This window comes from Nematostella vectensis, chromosome 11 (genome assembly GCF_932526225.1).
Source record: "Nematostella vectensis chromosome 11, jaNemVect1.1, whole genome shotgun sequence".
Taxonomy (NCBI): Eukaryota; Metazoa; Cnidaria; class Anthozoa; order Actiniaria; family Edwardsiidae; genus Nematostella; species Nematostella vectensis.
Genome location: NC_064044.1, coordinates 4,178,496 through 4,198,603, shown reverse-complemented (window position 1 = coordinate 4,198,603; position 20,108 = coordinate 4,178,496). Strand labels below are relative to the sequence as shown.

At 41.4% G+C, this 20,108-nt stretch overlaps 2 protein-coding genes across 2 annotated transcripts in view; one reads left to right on the top strand and one right to left on the bottom strand.

Annotated features, from left to right (window-relative positions):
- The window catches only part of LOC5503771 (glutamate receptor 2), a 57,622-nt gene that overhangs the window by 15,913 nt on the left and 21,601 nt on the right, over positions 1-20,108 (bottom strand). Inside the window, exons 9-11 of the mRNA XM_048733991.1 lie at positions 15,955-16,059; positions 15,703-15,831; positions 9,065-9,256 (exon numbers count right to left, since the gene is read on the bottom strand). Coding sequence (XP_048589948.1) covers positions 9,065-9,256; positions 15,703-15,831; positions 15,955-16,059 — 426 coding nt within the window. The remainder of the gene's footprint in view (positions 1-9,064; positions 9,257-15,702; positions 15,832-15,954; positions 16,060-20,108) is intronic.
- Positions 17,515-19,904, top strand: LOC5503772 (potassium voltage-gated channel subfamily A member 2). Its single transcript, XM_001624655.3, has 2 exons — positions 17,515-18,767; positions 19,263-19,904. The coding sequence occupies exons 1-2, from the start codon at positions 17,591-17,593 to the stop codon at positions 19,508-19,510; spliced, it is 1,425 nt and encodes a 474-aa protein (XP_001624705.3). The 5' UTR covers positions 17,515-17,590; the 3' UTR covers positions 19,511-19,904.

Sequence of the window (20,108 nt, the reverse complement as noted above, 5' to 3'; positions counted from 1 at the left end):
CACGAAGTTTATTATTATATTCTTCCCCCAACCAATCCTGATATTCCTGTCGTTTTTTCTGCCAATCACCCATTGCTTGTTGATACTTTTCAAGCGCTTTATCGTGTCTTATTTTTTCTTTATCAACATGAGTAGCGTCAGAAGATAAGTATCTCGCTAGGTAACTCCCTCCAACGAATGCCGTCGCATTAAGAATAGCTCCACCAATCATAAATGCTATACTCGCCATTTATTAATCAATCTATAAGATCTTTAAGTCACCTACAGCGGTTTTGGCAAAATCTTTTGTGTTTCCAGATAATCTTTCAGATACATACTACCGGACAGGACAGCAACCCATTTAGCGTAGTTTGTAACACTTGACGAAGGGTCGCTGATGAATGACTCTTTCATAGCCTTTTTAGCAACATAACCCATACCGGCGGCTAATCCGATGATGACTGCTGAGTCGGTGATCGTTTTCACAAGTTTGTTTTCAGTTGACATGATTTTATTTATTACAGATTCAGATAATCTTTAAATCACAACATTCCTATTTTTGGCGTCGCGTTCGGGAGGCTAGCCCCTCGGGCGGCAGGCCTCTCGAAAGTTTCAGTCTCGTTGGCGTTGATCTTAGGCGTCTTTTTGTAAAAACGCATATACATATCCAATGCGGTGAGCCCTATTCCGACTAGAGCCAGTACAGTTGTAAACGATAGCTCTGGAATCCAAGCGTCCGAGAGGCTATCCCCTCGAGCTCCCTCTTGGTGGGGTGTCTCTGCTCGTGCAGCGTCTTCTGAACTCGCCTCCGCCTCGCGTTTCATCTCCCTAGCAAGTGCTTCTCTACACCTCCTATTATATTCGGCAACTCTCTTACCAGAAGCGACTTTTATAGGATCTTTCTCCTTAGCGGCACTCTTCTTCCTGGGGGGAGGGTCCTTTGTGATTTGCTCAACCTCTTGATTTTCGTCAGACATGATTCTTTACTCTGGATAAAGAATCTTTAAATCACATCATGCTCAAGAGCTTGCTCAGGTGTGCTCAAGAGCTTGCCCAGTTGTGCTCAAGAGCTTGCTTAGACGTGCTCAGGTGTGCTCAAGAGCTTGCTTAGGTGTGCTCAGGTGTGGTCAAGAGTTTGCTCAGTTGTGCTTGAAACTTCTTGAAGTTTGTTGGAAGTCTCCTGTGAAGGTGTTAGTTTAACATGCTTAGCGACCCGAAAGAGGGCACTAGCAAGTGCTACCATCCTTCCTCCCTTCAATACCAAGAGACCTGCAAAGTTTGACAATTCGCGTTTAACCAACTCGTCGTTCTGTAAGTCTTTGCTAAGCGCTTCGGTGTCATCTACAGGAACCACGTAGGAAATGACTTGAGACACCACTTGAAGTGTTGATTCTACTAATCCATCAGTAACTTGTTTGCCTAAGACAGTCTGGTAGCGAACAAAGTACTTTTCGACGTCTTTCGCCGAGAGCTTCTTGATATCCCCTAAACTCATGTCCACACCAAGAAATTCCTTCGTAGTCCCAAGAGATGCGAGAATAGCCAGCGATTCTCGTTTGACTTCAACATCGTCTTCGAGAGGCTCACCCTTCGAGCTCCCCTTAGACTTAGGCTCCTCTTCCATATAATCCTCAATGCTTGCCATCTTATTTTGTAAGTAGACCAAGATGTTTTTAAACCACTTCGAGGGGTCAGCCCCTCGAGCTCTCACCGCGTGGCAGGAATCTCCAAATAACGTTGGAATGGATGTCGTAGGCAGAAACAGAGTCTGGAATACTTTTCAGTTTTCAGCAGTTCTACAAACTTTTTACGAGTCTCGACGTCTAAGTCACCCCCATAATCTTCAAACAGTGTTTTGGTACCGATTTGAGATGGATTATGGAATGTAACCACACAGGCGACGTTATCACGGAAGGGCTTTGCTATGGATGTTAATTGTTGCGTCAATACCCACACTGATAATCCTTCGTGTCTCCCTGAGAACGCTAGATTGATAAACTTGTTCGAGCGTTGCTTTAGATCTTTCGATACAGCACAGTCATCCAAAACGAGTAACGTATTTGTACCAGAAAATAGCACCGCACAATCTGTTAGTAACTCGTTAATCTCATCGGTGTTACTAGCATCCGGCGATAATACCAAGAAACGTTTATCTCCGTGAGCAAATCTACGATAGGACTTGTTTTTCGCATAAGTCGGACAAATCAACACAATGTATTCAAACACATGCCGGAACGGCCCTCGGAGCTGTTCCGTGAGGTACTTTGTCTTCCCACAATTAGTAGGTCCTGTGATAATACAATGAAAAGGAACTTTTTCCCGTAATTCTTCCATTCTTTTTGTATTATCACACAAGTCCTTTTTAATACATGATTGCTCTCAAATTCGAGTTCATAACCTCCATCAACGCGTCGGCTACTACAAACATGTAGCAGGTGATGTTTCCCGTTCCTCCAACTTTCCGTTTCATTTCTAGTTTTACTCCGTCCCGCGTGTTGTTCAAGACCAGACCTCCTCCGTGAATGCTGTTATCTGGATGTGCCCTCAAGTCGACCCACAGAGCAAACTTGTTATTAGCGTAAAAATCCTTTTGCTTAACACCCTCTCTACCGAAACGTTTCTTTACCGACTCCCAGAGGTCCGGCGGTGTCATCCCCTTGGAGTAGAGACGGTTTGGCATGCCATCCACATTAATGTTGATCGATGTGATGCTTGGATTGACAAACTTTTCGGAATCCCTTGCTCCTCCGGTGTAGCTCTCTGTGAACAGGCACAATATCCCTGTCATTGACCTCCTCGGCAGATTAATGTGCTCGTTTATGACACCATCATTAGGTTTGGAGATGGTGAACGTTTTGTGGAGAATGACGTTCTCGTAAAAGAATCCTCTACCAACCTGATAAGCCGACAACGCCTCACGGGCCAAGTATTCACTTGAGATGCAAGCATATTCCAACTCGAGGTTTGTGATTGTGTACGTTGGAGTCTTGACCGTGTCAGCATAAACAACGACGTCGGAAACTGGGGCTAGAGTAATTTCAAAGATTAGCGGATGAGGTAACGCCTTTGGATAAAAGACCCCATGCTCGCCGAGAATAGGATGGTCGAGTGGAATGCAGTACTTGGTGTTGTGAACTGCTGCAAGAGCCACTTCCTTAGCATCTGATGTTGCTTTGTCACCTGCATTTGTCCTGAGCTTCCTCATGTTTTCAGAGGAGATACCTTGTTTTATTCTATCCTCACGATCTTCAGCTTGTAAGTATAAGTCGTGATAGGTTTGGAAGAGATCGTATCTTTGAGTATCCTGTAGTGTTTCTCCACCGAAAAGAATCTTGAGCCTTGACACTAGGTTCCGACCAACGTTGTTGACGAGAGTACTATTCGCGTGTCCTGTGACGTTTAAGTCAAATAGTAAGGATACACTACCTGGAACAATCACTACATTTTCAGCAAGTTTTGGAATATTTATATAGAGGGTTTCTCCAGGACTTGCCGATGAGGGATTGAATGTAATCCGATTCAGCGACGATTCCGCTTTCAGGCCGAAGGGTTCCCGTGGGATCCTGTTTGGGTTAATTTTTTCTGATATCGCTTGTGCCATCTTTTATTTTAAGAAAAGAGAGATAATCTTTAAATGAGTAACGAAAGCAGGTTATCAAAAATATACTATTCCACCGATGGATACTGGAAAGGGTATTCAGCTATTTCTAAGTTAGCTAGTGTCGCTAAAGTCAGTGAAGCCGAGGCTAAGAGGTGGCTTGAAAAACAGGCGTTGTGGCAGATCTATCTCCCAGCTCCAAAGTATGTCCCCAGACCGCATTGGACTGTGAATAAACCTAATCAGATTCACCAAGCCGATCTGTTGTTTATGCCCCACGATAACGTAGGCAGAAAAACCTACCGTTACGCGTTGGTCGTGATTGATATTGCCTCGAGATATAAAGATGCAGAAGCACTGACTACCAAGGATTCGAGTGGAATTGCTAAAGGGTTTGAAAAGATATACTCCAGAAAACTTAAATGGCCTCATACGGTGATTTTCGATCCGGGGACAGAATTTAGGGGAGAGGTAACGAAGATTATGAAAAAGAAGGGTGTCACCATCCAGCGAAGCGAGGCTGGGAACCATCGCGCACAGGCTTTTGTCGAACGCGCCAATAGAACACTGGCGGAGAGGTTGTTTTCTCATCAGTATGCTCAAGAAATGATTAGCGATGATCGGTCCAGAGTTTGGGTGAAACGATTGCCAGGTGTTTTGAAAACTCTGAATAGTCAACCCATAAGAATTACTGGCAAAGAGCCTGCAAAATCTATTGGTTTGAAAGAGGTTGATATTGACCCTCCAACGTATAAGCGGCCTGTTGGACTTGATGAAGTTAGACTACCACCAGGGGTTAGAGTTAGATATCTGTTAGCTCCTGGAGAAGAGGAAGGAGGTGAACGCAGACGAGCCACAGATCCTATTTGGAGTTTAAAAGTGTTTGATCTATCACGCAGTGTTGTTTCAGTTGGACAGCCTGTGTTGTACTACCTCTCCGAAGGCGCTCCAAGGAGGTCGTTCGTTAGGGAAGAACTTCAAGTCGTCCCTGAAGATACTGAGCCACCACCTAATAGCGTTCTGAAATGACCGTGAGCGAAGGTGTGAATACCATCATCACAGATGACCCGTTTATCATCCTCATGAGATAGAGCGACCTTGTTCACCGTTTCAGTGTAAACATCATGCTTATGACTTCTGATGACATTCATAAGTCTCATCTGAGGTTTCTTACCAAATAAGCAATCCTTGTAGTCATCGAAACCGATGCTCTTCTTGACGACTGCTCTCTTGACGCCCTTGCATTTCTTTTCTTCTTTACCTTCATCCATCTTGTACGAGTAAAGTTTGGCCCTCAGTCCTACAAATTCTGTGATTTGCTGACCCCCAGCCTCATCTTTAAACATTCCGATGACTTTCTTGTTCACACCCACCTCAATACCAGATGGGTGACCCTTCGGAAAGTTGCTGGTGTCGAACATGGACCTCACATCCCCGCTGATGTCCTCGTAAAAGTCTTTCGTCTCGATCTCATACATCAGGCTGTCAGTATCAGTGAATAAGAGCTTTGCATCCTCACCGTACTTGGGCTTGACGAAGTTGTAGTGGAAATCGTACATGAGCGTCTTACTCAGGTCCAGAATGGACATGCCCAAGTAGACAGGCTTGTTGAAGATCAGCTTTGTCTTCTTCATGTGGATGGCGGCTAGATTCTCGCAAAAGATGATGCGATGTTGATAGTTCGGCTTTGATATGAGCTTCTTGGCCTGCTTCTCGTCCGTCACCAACCGAATGTCCACCCTGTTCCTAATGTTCTCCATAGTCTTACCAAAGACGGAGTTGTTCATTAACTTGAAAAAATCTTTCTCAAAATCGTTTGTCGCCTTGGCTCTCAGATCGGTGTTCAAGTCAATGTAGGGCTCCAGCCAAGCAGACTCCTCAAAAGTGACACCCCTGTGAATCTTGGTGACTTTTAGCCCAAAACTCACATAAAGTCTCAGAGTCTCATGGTGGATAACGTACTTTGTCTTGTCGTTAAGGTTGGGGACCAACTTGTCCACATTGCCTAGCCCGATAGATTCCGGGGCTAGTGGGTAATCGTTGTGTAAGTCATGTAGGTGGTGAGGGTACTCCAAGTCAACCTCCAGAATGCATGGGCGGTCTCTCCAACCTGACAGCTCTTGGTCACCCATCCACCTGAAACCGTGAGTCGGTAAAGGGTTGCTCATCGCCCAGCCATACAAATTGTTAGCATCAAGGTAGGTGATATATTTTGTGGGTAGGTCAGGGACATACTCCTTCATGTAAGGGTTATTTGCCTCCCCATGTCTGTTGCTTATCATGGAGACACCCCCACGGATGCCCTTCTCAATCATGAGCAACATGTCGTAGTCCGTCAGAAGCTCTAGCCTCACCTTGGTGGTCTTCAACGCTGCATCCCAAGCCAACCCTGGCGCTGTGTAGTACCAAGCGGGGTCCAGACCGTAATTCTTGAGACAAACGTCCCTAAAGTTCTCGAAAACGTCAGCTAAAAGCAACACATCCGACTCTAGGTACAGATTGTGGTAATCCCTCATGGTCCCCATCCCAAAGACCTCCCACACTCTCCGCGCGTGCAGGTGATCCTCCTCCGATATGTCGGTGTCGTTGAGTTTGGAGTGGAATGCCTCTCTCTGTGGGAGCTGTGTTGCGTCGAGCTTGCTAAAGCCGTCGAACCAGTCGTAAGGGAAAACACCCTTCCTCAACAACAGCTGGAGCTCCTCCCCCTCATAGTACTCCGCCAGGTTTTTGAAGCACTCCCTTGACATATTACCCACTAGACTGTCGAGACTGGCCGACATAAACCTGAAACTGTCGATAAATCTGATATCACGTTTAACACCAATCTTGTTGCCCTCCTTGTTCGTGAAACTGTCGACTACAATCTGTTTTGTGAAAGAAATATACTTTTCCTCGTTATTAGGTATACAGTTTATTTTACCTTCCGATGTACCAAGGTTCTTGATAAATAGATGACTGTCGTACCCAGACAGATTGTGAAAGATAATAGGAAAGAACTTTGGAATTTTGTGATCTAAGTTGCATGCGTTGTGAGCAGCACCTCTGTACTTTCCGGTGAGGTGGCAATGGTCCAAAACCTTGTCTTCCCCTAATTCACCCTCACAGATGTGACAGTGAGTGGCGTCGTTATAGGCGATTTTGTCCTTCGGAGTCATTTTCACCTTCTTAGGGAACCTGAACTTATCGTAAATTTTCTTAATGTCTGACTCCAAAGACTCTACGAAAAGCTGTGGGATATCTTCGTCTGGAGATTCAGCTGTGTATCGTACAAGCTCGGGTGGGGATATATCTCCGTCGAAACACTTGATGAAATAGCAGAAACCAGACGGTTTGTGTTTCTGGTATTGCTTAGTGAAGCTTTTACTCCCATCTGGGGAGCAAGTGTCTATATTCTCTGTGAAGCTCTCAAAGTCGGCGTAGACAACAAAGGGGACACGCATTTTTCTGTTGTAGTTTTTGAATTTAATCTGGGGTAGATTTCCATCCTTATCTATCTTAGGCATCTCTATTCCAACCGCTTCATGATTGCCGCAGCATTCAGAATGTTTTTCTAATGATTGTTTGCACCGAAACGAGTTCAGACATCTACAGCATAAAAAACGAGTATGATGAAACTCATCAATTTGAGTAGATACTAATCTCATCATATTCTTTATCCAGCAGTAATGATTCGTCTCATCATCCGAGATGAGAAGTAAGTTGATTGCATTATCTGGATCCTTCTCACTGATTCTCAATGGATATATTTTGGTTTCGTATCCAAACACATTAACCGTATACTGGTTCTGTTTCTCGAACTTGTCAATCTGTTTTAGTGAGACGGGGAACTCTATCCCTGACCAGTCGAATTTCTCAGAGTTCTCTATCATTTGTTTACTGAACCTTTGAGGATCTTTCTCCCTAGGATACACAGCAGAGATTACTGCCCACTTGAAACATTCGTGATCATTCTCGTTCTTAACATTGATGATCGCCTTCTTAGACGCTAGTTTCGGCGGCAGCGGAATATAGGAAGACCCAGAAAGCGGTTCAAAGGGATCTATGTTGATGTCAAAGTATTCCACTTGGTCAAACTGCCATCCGGAGCCTTGCTTCTGGAACAGCTCAACTAATCCGAGTAAATAATTTGTCATCGTATCGAACAAATCAGAGAGATCAGTCGACTCTGTCACAATCTCGGGCTTTTCTGTGTGAAAATATCCCAGTTCTTCTTCGATCTGAGCTGTAGCCGGATCCTCTTTTATAAACCCGCAAGTAAAGATAAACTTCACTTTGATAGGCTTCTCTTGTCGACCGATGAGTTCAAGGACTTTCGGTTTGATTCTGGCGATGAATGTCTTGGGGTCGTAACCTCTCTGCCCGGCTATTCCGTGGGTTTTAAGATACCCCTTCAACGCCGTCTGTTGTTCCTTGGGTGTGAAGCGATCTTCCACCTCCTCGTGTAGACGCTTAATCCTCTCCTTCAGACGTTCGACCCGTTTATCTGCAGCCTCTTTGACGGTCTTTTTGATGGGCTCAGGGACATAAGATAGTATCCAATCCGCAAACTTGTCTAACTCGCTCTTGATCAAGTTGGCCGCCCTGTTTGCAAAATGCTTGAGTGATTGGACGCGGGAACTCCGTGGGGGTTGGGAGGGTTTTAGAATAGGGACATTAATCTCAGGTATCGGGCCGTCGAGAATACTCTCCGACGTGTTGGACGGGGTAATGCGGGGTGGTCGTGGCAGTCCTTTGACAAGTTTGGGTAAAGGAACCCGTCGGGGTGGTGGTGGTGGTGACGTGCTGGTCAGCGCCCCGACGAGCTCGTCTCTCCGCATCCAGTAATATCTTGGGATACCCCGCTCCTTGGCGAGGGCTTTCAGATCTTTCACCTTCAGGTTCTCCATTTCTATCAAACCAGCCATGTCTTTAAACCACTTTTCAAAAGCTTTTTTTAGATGTGAAGCTGAGAGGCTAGCCCCCAGGCTCCCCCTAGATGCGACACGTGACAAAGTGATTGACAGGTGGGCTTGGCTATCACGTGACAAAGTGATTGACAGGTTTTTTACAAAATGATTGACAGGTGGGCGTGGTCGTCACGTGACAAAGTGATTGACAGGTTTTTTTACAAAGTGATTGACAGGTGGGCGTGGTCGTCACGTGACAAAGTGATTGACGGGTGGGCTTGGCTATCACGTGACAAAGTGATTGACAGGTGGGCGTGGTCGTGCAAGAGATCTCTGGCAAACTCACGCATGCGCAGGTCGCGAGGCTTGGCGGAGGTGCGCGGAGACTTTCGCGCCATTTTGGAATGAAATTTAGGGAGATCAAAAAGTTGCGCCAGCTGCGCCAAAACCCTACTACTATGGTGGTGGTGTGACGTTGCCCCAGACTCTCACGGCCAGTGACATTGTAACCTTATTGAAGATTGTTCGCTACTGACTTCGTTGTGTAATAACGTAACGCAAATATCACCCTTAAAGATCACACGGTCCAACCCTTTCGTACCTCGCTCTGAATATCGCCAAAGAGCCCGTAGTAAGTGCCGTCCTCCTTCACTCCGCCCAGCTCTGCGGACTCGTAAATCTCGTACTGAAATCCATTCATCCCCGCTAGAATGTCCAGCAGATCTATGCTGTGTCCTGTATACTTTACGGCACCTGTGGTTGGGTCTTTCTCGGAGATGATGAATGGAGGAATCTGTTAACCAATTCAATAAACCGAACAATGAATAAATGAATGAATGAATGAGTGAACTCAGTCAGTAAGTCAATAAAGTAAGCAAGCAATCAATCGATCAATTCATTAAATTAATCAATCACAAAGCAAATCAATTAACCAATGAAATAATCGCTCAATGGATCTATCAATCAGTTAATTAATCAATTTTGAATTCTATGCAAAATAAATAAATAAATAAATAAATAAATAAATAAATAAATAAATAAATAAATAAATAAATAAATAAATAAATAAATAAATAAATAAATAAATAAATAAATAAATAAATAAATAAATAAATAAATAAATAAATAAATAAATAAATAAATAAATAAACCTTCGCTGATAAAGAAATCTAATATAATTAGAGTTATCCCAAAAAATAAAGGTGAAGCAAATAACAAAACCTCTATAGCGTTTAGCAATATTTGACAGATTTGTCAAATATAACCCTACCTCTGTTAGTATAGGCACTAATCTTTTGTCAAATATAACCCTACCCCTGTCAGTATAGGCACTCTGATCTTTTGTCAAATATAACCCTACCCTTGTTAGTATAGGTACTCTAACCTTTTGTCAAATATAACCCTACCCCTGTTAGTATAGGCACTCTGATCTTTTGTCAAATATAACCCTACCCCTGTTAGTATAGGTACTCTAATCTTTTGTCAAATATAACCCTACCCCTGTTAGTATAGGAACTCTGATCTTTTGTCAAATATAACCCTACCCTTGTTAGTATAGGCACTCTGATCTTTTGTCAAATATAACCCTACCCCTGTCAGTATAGGTACTCTAATCTTTTCTCAAATATAACCCTACCCCTGTTAGTATAGGTACTCTAACCTTTTGTCAAATATAACCCTACCCCTGTTAGTATAGGCACTCTGATCTTTTGTCAAATATAACCCTACCCCTGTTAGTATAGGTACTCTAATCTTTTGTCAAATATAACCCTACCCCTGTTAGTATAGGAACTCTTATCTTTTGTCAAATATAACCCTACCCTTGTTAGTATAGGCACTCTGATCTTTTGTCAAATATAACCCTACCCCTGTCAGTATAGGTACTCTAATCTTTTCTCAAATAGAACCCTACCCCTGTTAGTATAAGCACTCTAATCGTTTGTCAAATATAACCCTACCCCTGTTAGTATAGGCACTCTGATCTTTTGTCAAATATAACCCTACCCCTGTTAGTATAGGTACTCTAATCTTTTGTCAAATATAACCCTACCCCTGTTAGTATAGGCACTCTGATCTTTTGTCAAATAAAACCCTACCCTTGTTAGTATAGGCACTCTGATCTTTTGTCAAATATAACCCTACCCCTGTCAGTATAGGTACTCTAATCTTTTCTCAAATATAACCCTACCCCTGTTAGTATAAGCACTCTAATCGTTTGTCAAATATAACCCTACCCCTGTTAGTAAGGCACTCTGATCTTTTGTCAAATATAACCCTACCCCTGTCAGTATAGGCACTCTAATCTTTTGTCAAATATAACCCTATCCCTGTTAGTATAGGCACTCTGATCTTTTGTCAAATATAACCCTACCCCTGTTAGTATAGGTACTCTAACCTTTTGTCAAATATAACCCTACCCCTGTTAGTATAGGCACAATGATCTTTTGTCAAATATAACCCTACCCCTGTTAGTATAGGTACTCTAATCTTTTGTCAAATATAACCCTACCCCTGTCAGTATAGGCACTCTGATCTTTTGTCAAATATAACCCTACCCTTGTTAGTATAGGCACTCTGATCTTTTGTCAAATATAACCCTACCCCTGTCAGTATAGGTACTCTAATCTTTCCTCAAATATAACCCTACCCCTGTTAGTATAAGCACTCTAATCGTTTGTCAAATATAACCCTACCCCTGTTAGTATAGGCACTCTGATCTTTTGTCAAATATAACCCTATCCCTGTCAGTATAGGCACTCTGATCTTTTGTCAAATATAACCCTACCCCTGTTAGTATAGGTACTCTAATCTTTTGTCAAATATAACCCTACCCCTGTCAGTATAGGCACTCTGATCTTTTGTCAAATATCACCCTACCCCTGTCAGTATAGGCACTCTGATCTTTTGTCAAATATAACCCTACCCCTGTCAGTATAGGCACTCTGATCTTTTGTCAAATATAACCCTACCCCTGTCAGTATAGGCACTCTGATCTTTTGTCAAATATAACCCTACCCCTGTTAGTATAGGCACTCTGATCTTTTGTCAAATATCACCCTACCCCTGTCAGTATAGGCACTCTGATCTTTTGTCAAATATAACCCTACCCCTGTTAGTATAGGCACTCTGATCTTTTGTCAAATATCACCCTACCCCTGTCAGTATAGGCACTCTGATCTTTTGTCAAATATAACCCTACCCCTGTCAGTATAGACACTCTGATCTTTTGTCAAATATAACCCTACCCCTGTCAGTATAGGCACTCTAATCTTTTGTCAAATATAACCCTACCCCTGTTAGTATAGACACTCTGATCTTTTGTCAAATATAACCCTACCCCTGTCAGTATAGGCACTCTAATCTTTTGTCAAATATAACCCTATCCCTGTTAGTATAGGCACTCTGATCTTTTGTCAAATATAACCCTACCCCTGTTAGTATAGGCACTCTGATCTTTTGTCAAATATAACCCTACCCCTGTCAGTATAGGCACTCTGATCTTTTGTCAAATATAACCCTACCCCTGTTAGTATAGGCACTCTAATCTTTTGTCAAATATAACCCTACCCCTGTTAGTATAGGCACTCTAATCTTTTGTCAAATATAACCCTACCCCTATCAGTATAGACACTCTGATCTTTTGTCAAATATAACCATACCCCTGTCAGTATAGGCACTCTAATCTTTTGTCAAATATAACCCTACCCCTGTTAGTATAAGCACTCTAATCGTTTGTCAAATATAACCCTACCCTTGTCAGTATAGGTACTCTGATCTTTTGTCAAATATAACCCTACCCCTGTCAGTATAGGCACTAATCTTTTGTCAAATATAACCCTACCCCTGTCAGTATAGGCACTCTGATCTTTTGTCAAATATAACCCTACCCCTGTCAGTATAGGCACTCTGATCTTTTGTCAAATATAACCCTACCCCTGTCAGTATAGGCACTCTAATCTTTTGTCAAATATAACCCTACCCCTGTTAGTAAGGCACTCTGATCTTTTGTCAAATATAACCCTACCCTTTTCAGTATAGGCACTCTAATCTTTTGTCAAATATAACCCTATCCCTGTTAGTATAGGCACTCTGATCTTTTGTCAAATATAACCCTACCCCTGTTAGTATAGGTACTCTAACCTTTTGTCAAATATAACCCTACCCCTGTTAGTATAGGCACTCTGATCTTTTGTCAAATATAACCCTACCCCTGTTAGTATAGGTACTCTAATCTTTTGTCAAATATAACCCTACCCCTGTTAGTATAGGAACTCTGATCTTTTGTCAAATATAACCCTACTCTTGTTAGTATAGGCACTCTGATCTTTTGTCAAATATAACCCTACCCCTGTCAGTATAGGTACTCTAATCTTTTCTCAAATATAACCCTACCCCTGTTAGTATAAGCACTCTAATCGTTTGTCAAATATAACCCTACCCCTGTTAGTATAGGCACTCTGATCTTTTGTCAAATATAACCCTACCCCTGTTAGTATAGGTACTCTAATCTTTTGTCAAATATAACCCTACCCCTGTTAGTATAGGCACTCTGATCTTTTGTCAAATATAACCCTACCCTTGTTAGTATAGGCACTCTGATCTTTTGCCAAATATAACCCTACCCCTGTCAGTATAGGTACTCTAATCTTTTCTCAAATATAACCCTACCCCTGTTAGTATAAGCACTCTAATCGTTTGTCAAATATAACCCTACCCCTGTTAGTAAGGCACTCTGATCTTTTGTCAAATATAACCCTACCCCTGTCAGTATAGGCACTCTAATCTTTTGTCAAATATAACCCTATCCCTGTTAGTATAGGCACTCTGATATTTTGTCAAATATAACCCTACCCCTGTTAGTATAGGTACTCTAACCTTTTGTCAAATATAACCCTACCCCTGTTAGTATAGGCACTCTAATCTTTTGTCAAATATAACCCTACCCCTGTTAGTATAGACACTCTGATCTTTTGTCAAATATAACCCTACCCCTGTTAGTATAGGCACTCTAATCTTTTGTCAAATATAACCCTACCCCTGTTAGTATAGGCACTCTAATCTTTTGTCAAATATAACCCTACCCCTATCAGTATAGACACTCTGATCTTTTGTCAAATATAACCATACCCCTGTCAGTATAGGCACTCTAATCTTTTGTCAAATATAACCCTACCCCTGTTAGTATAAGCACTCTAATCGTTTGTCAAATATAACCCTACCCTTGTCAGTATAGGTACTCTGATCTTTTGTCAAATATAACCCTACCCCTGTCAGTATAGGCACTAATCTTTTGTCAAATATAACCCTACCCCTGTCAGTATAGGCACTCTGATCTTTTGTCAAATATAACCCTACCCCTGTCAGTATAGGCACTCTGATCTTTTGTCAAATATAACCCTACCCCTGTCAGTATAGGCACTCTAATCTTTTGTCAAATATAACCCTACCCCTGTTAGTAAGGCACTCTGATCTTTTGTCAAATATAACCCTACCCTTTTCAGTATAGGCACTCTAATCTTTTGTCAAATATAACCCTATCCCTGTTAGTATAGGCACTCTGATCTTTTGTCAAATATAACCCTACCCCTGTTAGTATAGGTACTCTAACCTTTTGTCAAATATAACCCTACCCCTGTTAGTATAGGCACTCTGATCTTTTGTCAAATATAACCCTACCCCTGTTAGTATAGGTACTCTAATCTTTTGTCAAATATAACCCTACCCCTGTTAGTATAGGAACTCTGATCTTTTGTCAAATATAACCCTACCCTTGTTAGTATAGGCACTCTGATCTTTTGTCAAATATAACCCTACCCCTGTCAGTATAGGTACTCTAATCTTTTCTCAAATATAACCCTACCCCTGTTAGTATAAGCACTCTAATCGTTTGTCAAATATAACCCTACCCCTGTTAGTATAGGCACTCTGATCTTTTGTCAAATATAACCCTACCCCTGTTAGTATAGGTACTCTAATCTTTTGTCAAATATAACCCTACCCCTGTTAGTATAGGCACTCTGATCTTTTGTCAAATATAACCCTACCCTTGTTAGTATAGGCACTCTGATCTTTTGTCAAATATAACCCTACCCCTGTCAGTATAGGTACTCTAATCTTTTCTCAAATATAACCCTACCCCTGTTAGTATAAGCACTCTAATCGTTTGTCAAATATAACCCTACCCCTGTTAGTAAGGCACTCTGATCTTTTGTCAAATATAACCCTACCCCTGTCAGTATAGGCACTCTAATCTTTTGTCAAATATAACCCTATCCCTGTTAGTATAGGCACTCTGATATTTTGTCAAATATAACCCTACCCCTGTTAGTATAGGTACTCTAACCTTTTGTCAAATATAACCCTACCCCTGTTAGTATAGGCACTCTAATCTTTTGTCAAATATAACCCTACCCCTGTTAGTATAGGCACTCTAATCTTTTGTCAAATATAACCCTACCCCTGTCAGTATAGGCACTCTAATCTTTTGTCAAATATAACCCTACCCCTGTTAGTATAGACACTCTGATCTTTTGTCAAATATAACCCTACCCCTGTCAGTATAGGCACTCTAATCTTTTGTCAAATATAACCCTACCCCTGTCAGTATAGGCACTCTGATCTTTTGTCAAATATAACCCTACCCCTGTCAGTATAGGCACTCTGATCTTTTGTCAAATATAACCCTACCCCTGTTAGTATAAGCACTCTGATCTTTTGTCAAATATAACCCTACCCCTGTCAGTATAGGCACTCTGATCTTTTGTCAAATATAACCCTATCCCTGTCAGTATAGGCACTCTGATCTTTTGTCAAATATAACCCTACCCCTGTCAGTATAGGCACTGTGATCTTTTGTCAAATATAACCCTATCCCTGTTAGTATAGGCACTCTGATCTTTTGTCAAATATAACCCTACCCCTGTCAGTATAGACACTCTGATCTTTTGTCAAATATAACCCTACCCCTGTTAGTATAAGCACTCTGATCTTTTGTCAAATATAACCCTACCCCTGTCAGTATAGGCACTCTGATCTTTTGTCAAATATAACCCTATCCCTGTCAGTATAGGCACTCTGATCTTTTGTCAAATATAACCCTACCCTTGTTAGTATAGGCACTCTGATCTTTTGTCAAATATAACCCTACCCCTGTCAGTATAGGTACTCTAATCTTTTGTCAAATATAACCCTACCCCTGTCAGTATAGGCACTCTGATCTTTTGTCAAATATAACCCTACCCCTGTCAGTATAGGCACTCTGATCTTTCTTTTTAGTTCGCTGAGTGGTACGACGATGGTTTTATTCAAACTGTTCTTGATCGGCGCCGAAGTGGTAGATAAACCAGAGGCAGAGCTCCACTCACCAATCTGTGAACGATAAGTTAAATTATGTCGTTCAGCCACTCATTTAGCCTGTTAAGCAAGCGTGTCTGTAGAGTCTCAGAGCAGAGAAAGACAAAAATCTATACAATGGGGGAGGGGTTGGAATACCTTGGTGAAGACGTCGCTTCTAAGATTATAAACATCAATTTTAGCATTTCGCCGGTTTCCGCCAGAATCGAACTGAAGTAATCCGGTTGTCCCTGTTATCGAAACCTGAAACAAAAAAGCAACGCAATGATGACCGGTCAACCTGTGGAATATGAAATAAATGGCCTAATTGCGACAAGCATACACCTATTTCAAGTAAGGTTTTGAAAGGGTTGCACTCAAAATCCATGTGTCGTAAACCGCGGTGGTTCATGGGTAGCGTATAAACGGATGAATCCATGTATCTGAGAGCTATGTGAATGTGCGTAAGAATGTAAACAAGAATTCTTTATCTTTTGAAAACTGTTTTTGTATTTTATGTAAGAGTTATTTACTCATTTACTTGATACTTTAATTTGTTTATTAAGTGTTACCGCGGTGATCCTGGATACTAATCCCTCCGATAATCAGATACTAAAAACAGCCAGGGGGTGTATTTAATAAAAAAAAAAATTAAAAAAAAACCCTATTTACCGAGTAAAATCAGATAGAATCTATGGAAAGGCATTATAATTATGTTTTTTTCTTATTTACAGCAACTTTTGTAATTTGTGTGGATCCTAGACAAATGTCTGATTATGATAAGAATATTTTGTCTGGTTTCTGGTTTTGGCGCTTTTACATATCTATGTAATACAAAAGGAAATAACTACCTGTTATTTATTCCTACATAGCAGCTATTGTACCAACAAATCCAAATTTGTTCTCCCGTATTTTTTTGTTTAGTTGTATTATACTAGAGTGGTTTTCAAAAACCAGTGTAAAACTATTTAGTTTATTTAGTACTAATACACTGTAATGTTTTTGTTCTTTTTTGTTCCGGCTTGACTATTACACTTTAATAACTACATTTTGTTGCACGTCTTTTGAAAACCACTCTATGTGTATGTGTGCGATCGCCTTTTGAATATTTCACGCTATTTCTATTTCACGATGACTGAAATAGAAATTTAGCCTAAATCCGCTAAATAGCGGGAAAATCGCTGTTAAATATATGTTGAAGTATTTCCAGCCGTACATTTTAATTCTATGCAGAAAATACGTAATTTTGAATATTTTTTTGTTATATCAACAATTACCTCCCCCCTTGCTATCACTTTCTGTTTAAAATCTGTTAAGTTTCTATTATTATCGTTTAGTATCTAAGATATTTTAGTATCTAGGATCACCGCGGTTTAAGTGTTCACCTACATTTTTTTTAATGAACACTTAAAATCCTTATCCAATAAGACATTTGTTTCCAAAGCTCTTTTGTTTTGACAAGGAAGCAGGTTATTTACAGTTATTTGCAAAAATATTTTGACCTTCAAAGTTGCAACAATATTTAAATGAAAATAAAAAAAGAATAATAGAGTGAAAGAGTGTTTGAGTTCTTATTTTCGAATGATTTTTATTTTATTTTTAAAGATTTCTATAACGATTACAATAATTTACACACCTTGGGTGTTATGTAATTAAAATGAATAAAATTTGTTAAAATATTTAATATTCCGTCGCGAGACGCATCCAAGCATACCTAAACAGTGCAAAATGCTAATTATTTTTCAGCAGATATGCAATACAAAGAGACTAGAATCACCCAACGAATTAACCAAACATGCTTCAAGGATATCTAGGAAGTACAGAGGCTGTCAATGATCCACGATTTTATATCCATCATAGGAAAGAAGAGTCGGAAGAGGCCGAAAGAGCGATCAGAAAATCTCATGACTCGCTAGAGAGAAAACTCTTAAAAACACCAAAAGCAATCAAAAGAGAGTTTCAAGAACGACTGCGATTAAACATAAGCGGAAAGGTGTACGAATTGAGCAGGAAACAACTTGCAAAGTATCCAAACAGTTTACTTTCAAGTCCTGCAAAGCGTTTAAGTTATTGGGATTCCAAAAGGAAGGAATATTTCTTTGATAGAAATCGCACCGTTGCAGAATGCATTTATCAGTTTTACCAAAATGGCGGCAACATTTACCGTCCCGAGAACTTTCCAGAACAAATATTGGTGGACGATCTCGAGTTTTTCGGATTGTACGAGTACATCGACGAGTTAGACAGAGAGATGTTAGTGATACCAAGGATAAAAAAGAAAGCAATCCTACCTACGAACTCAATACAGCTTTGGATTTGGAACTTATTTGAGAGACCCGAATCAGGAGTTTGCGCGCGGGTTTTCAATTTATTTGTCCTAGCGATGATTCTTTTCTCCACTACTTTACTCTGTATGGATTCCATCGAATTTAGAAGCTCTGCGGCATACGCGAACAGAACAGTTACACACCAAGTGTTTCGAAAGCGTGACTTCAACAACTGGCTCCACATTGCCGAAGCCTGTACCATTGGATTTTTCACTTTTGAGGTTCTCACTCGCTTTATTGTCAGCCCGGAGAAACTTCGTTTCTTTACAAAGTTCCTCAACCTCGTCGACCTGATAGCGATCGTTCCGTTTTATGTCACTCTTCTCCTTGAAGAAAACCGTATGGCCACACCTCTTTCCATTCTACGAGTTTTACGACTCATCAGGATTTTTCGCGTGTTGAAAATTTCCCGCTATAATTCTCGGCTGATAATTCTGGGTAAAGCGATGCATGCCGGTAGAGGAGACCTCATGATGTTGCTCTTGCTGATCTTTGTTTCGTGTTTGCTGTTCGCGAGCCTGGGGTATTACATGGAGCAGTTCTTCACGCCAGGGACCGATTTCTATAGCATCCCGGACGCCATGTGGTGGTCCTTCATCACTATGAGCGATATTGGATACGGCGATATGGTCCCTAAAAGCTTAGGTGAGAGAACGACTGTAATGCAGTCACCATGGATACCAGAGGGTAAGGGTTAGGGCTAGGACTTAATTTACTGATACCGATCCGACTCCTGTGAGACTGGATCCGAGTTGTGTGACACTGGATTCGACATCGTGACACTGGTCCGAGTTGTGACACTGGATTCGACATGTGTGTCGCTGCTGTTTTTTTTTTTTTTTGAAAATGTGTAGTTTCAGAAAATATCCATCACCCATGGGGAGGATTGGAAATTCCGAGAGGGTGGGGTGGGGGGAAGGGGAGGTCGAACGCCCAGGAATTTCCAAAGGGGAAGGGTGGGGGGTAAAATGCCCTTTTTCCTTAAAAGTTACTGAATTTATTTTTTTTCCAGGGGGTTGGAAATCCCAGAAGGATGGGGGTCATACCTTCGACCTTACCAGCAATGATTTTTATACTTAAGCATATAAATAGGATTTTGTTGTATAATGCAATTAAAATATATATATTCTATTCGTGTAGGCGGTAAAATAGTGGGTGCTTTTTGTGCACTGTCGGGGGTAATGTGCGTCGCGCCTATCCTGCCAATCATCTTCGACCGGTGGAGCCGGTTCAACAGGTTGGACCATGAATGCAAGATGCTGGATCGATGCCGAATGCAAAAGACTTCAGATGTCAGGACAAGTATGAAGATCAACCAGAGCGGTGATATCGATCACCTTAAGGTCATCCGCGCCCAACCGGGACGGAGAAGATCAAGGTTTATTTAGCACGGGGAATGCCTTGGAAATGATATGTTTTGTAGGCTTTTTTAGCACGGGGAATGCCTTGCAAATGATATGTTTTGTAGGCTTATTTAGCACGGGGAATGCCTTGCAAATGATCTGTGCTGTAGACTGACTCAGTTCTAGAATGCCTTGCACATGGTCTGTGCTGTAGACTGACTCAGTTCTAGAATGCCTTGCACATGGTCTGTGCTGTAGACTGACTCAGTTCTGGAATGCCTTGCACATGGTCTGTGCTGTAGACTGTCTTAGTTTTGGAATGCCTTCCACACGATGTTTTTGCGTAGGCTTATTTAATTCGAGAATGATTTGCACTCTGTTTTTTTCATCGTTTTGTAAACGTTTATGTGAATACGAAGAGAATAGGGATGGTGATAAACTCGCTCCTGATTGCCCTTCGCTCCTTATAGCTCACGAGACAAGCGTTGTGACCGTATGCGCTTATTGTTTGCTGTGTTTATGCAAGTTGTCACTACAAAGAGCACAAAACATGTAAGTGGTTGCAACGCCCGAGATTCGAGAGCTATAAAAAACACAGGGGATTTGCCCCAGAAGCTGCGATAACACGTAAAAAGACAGTAAA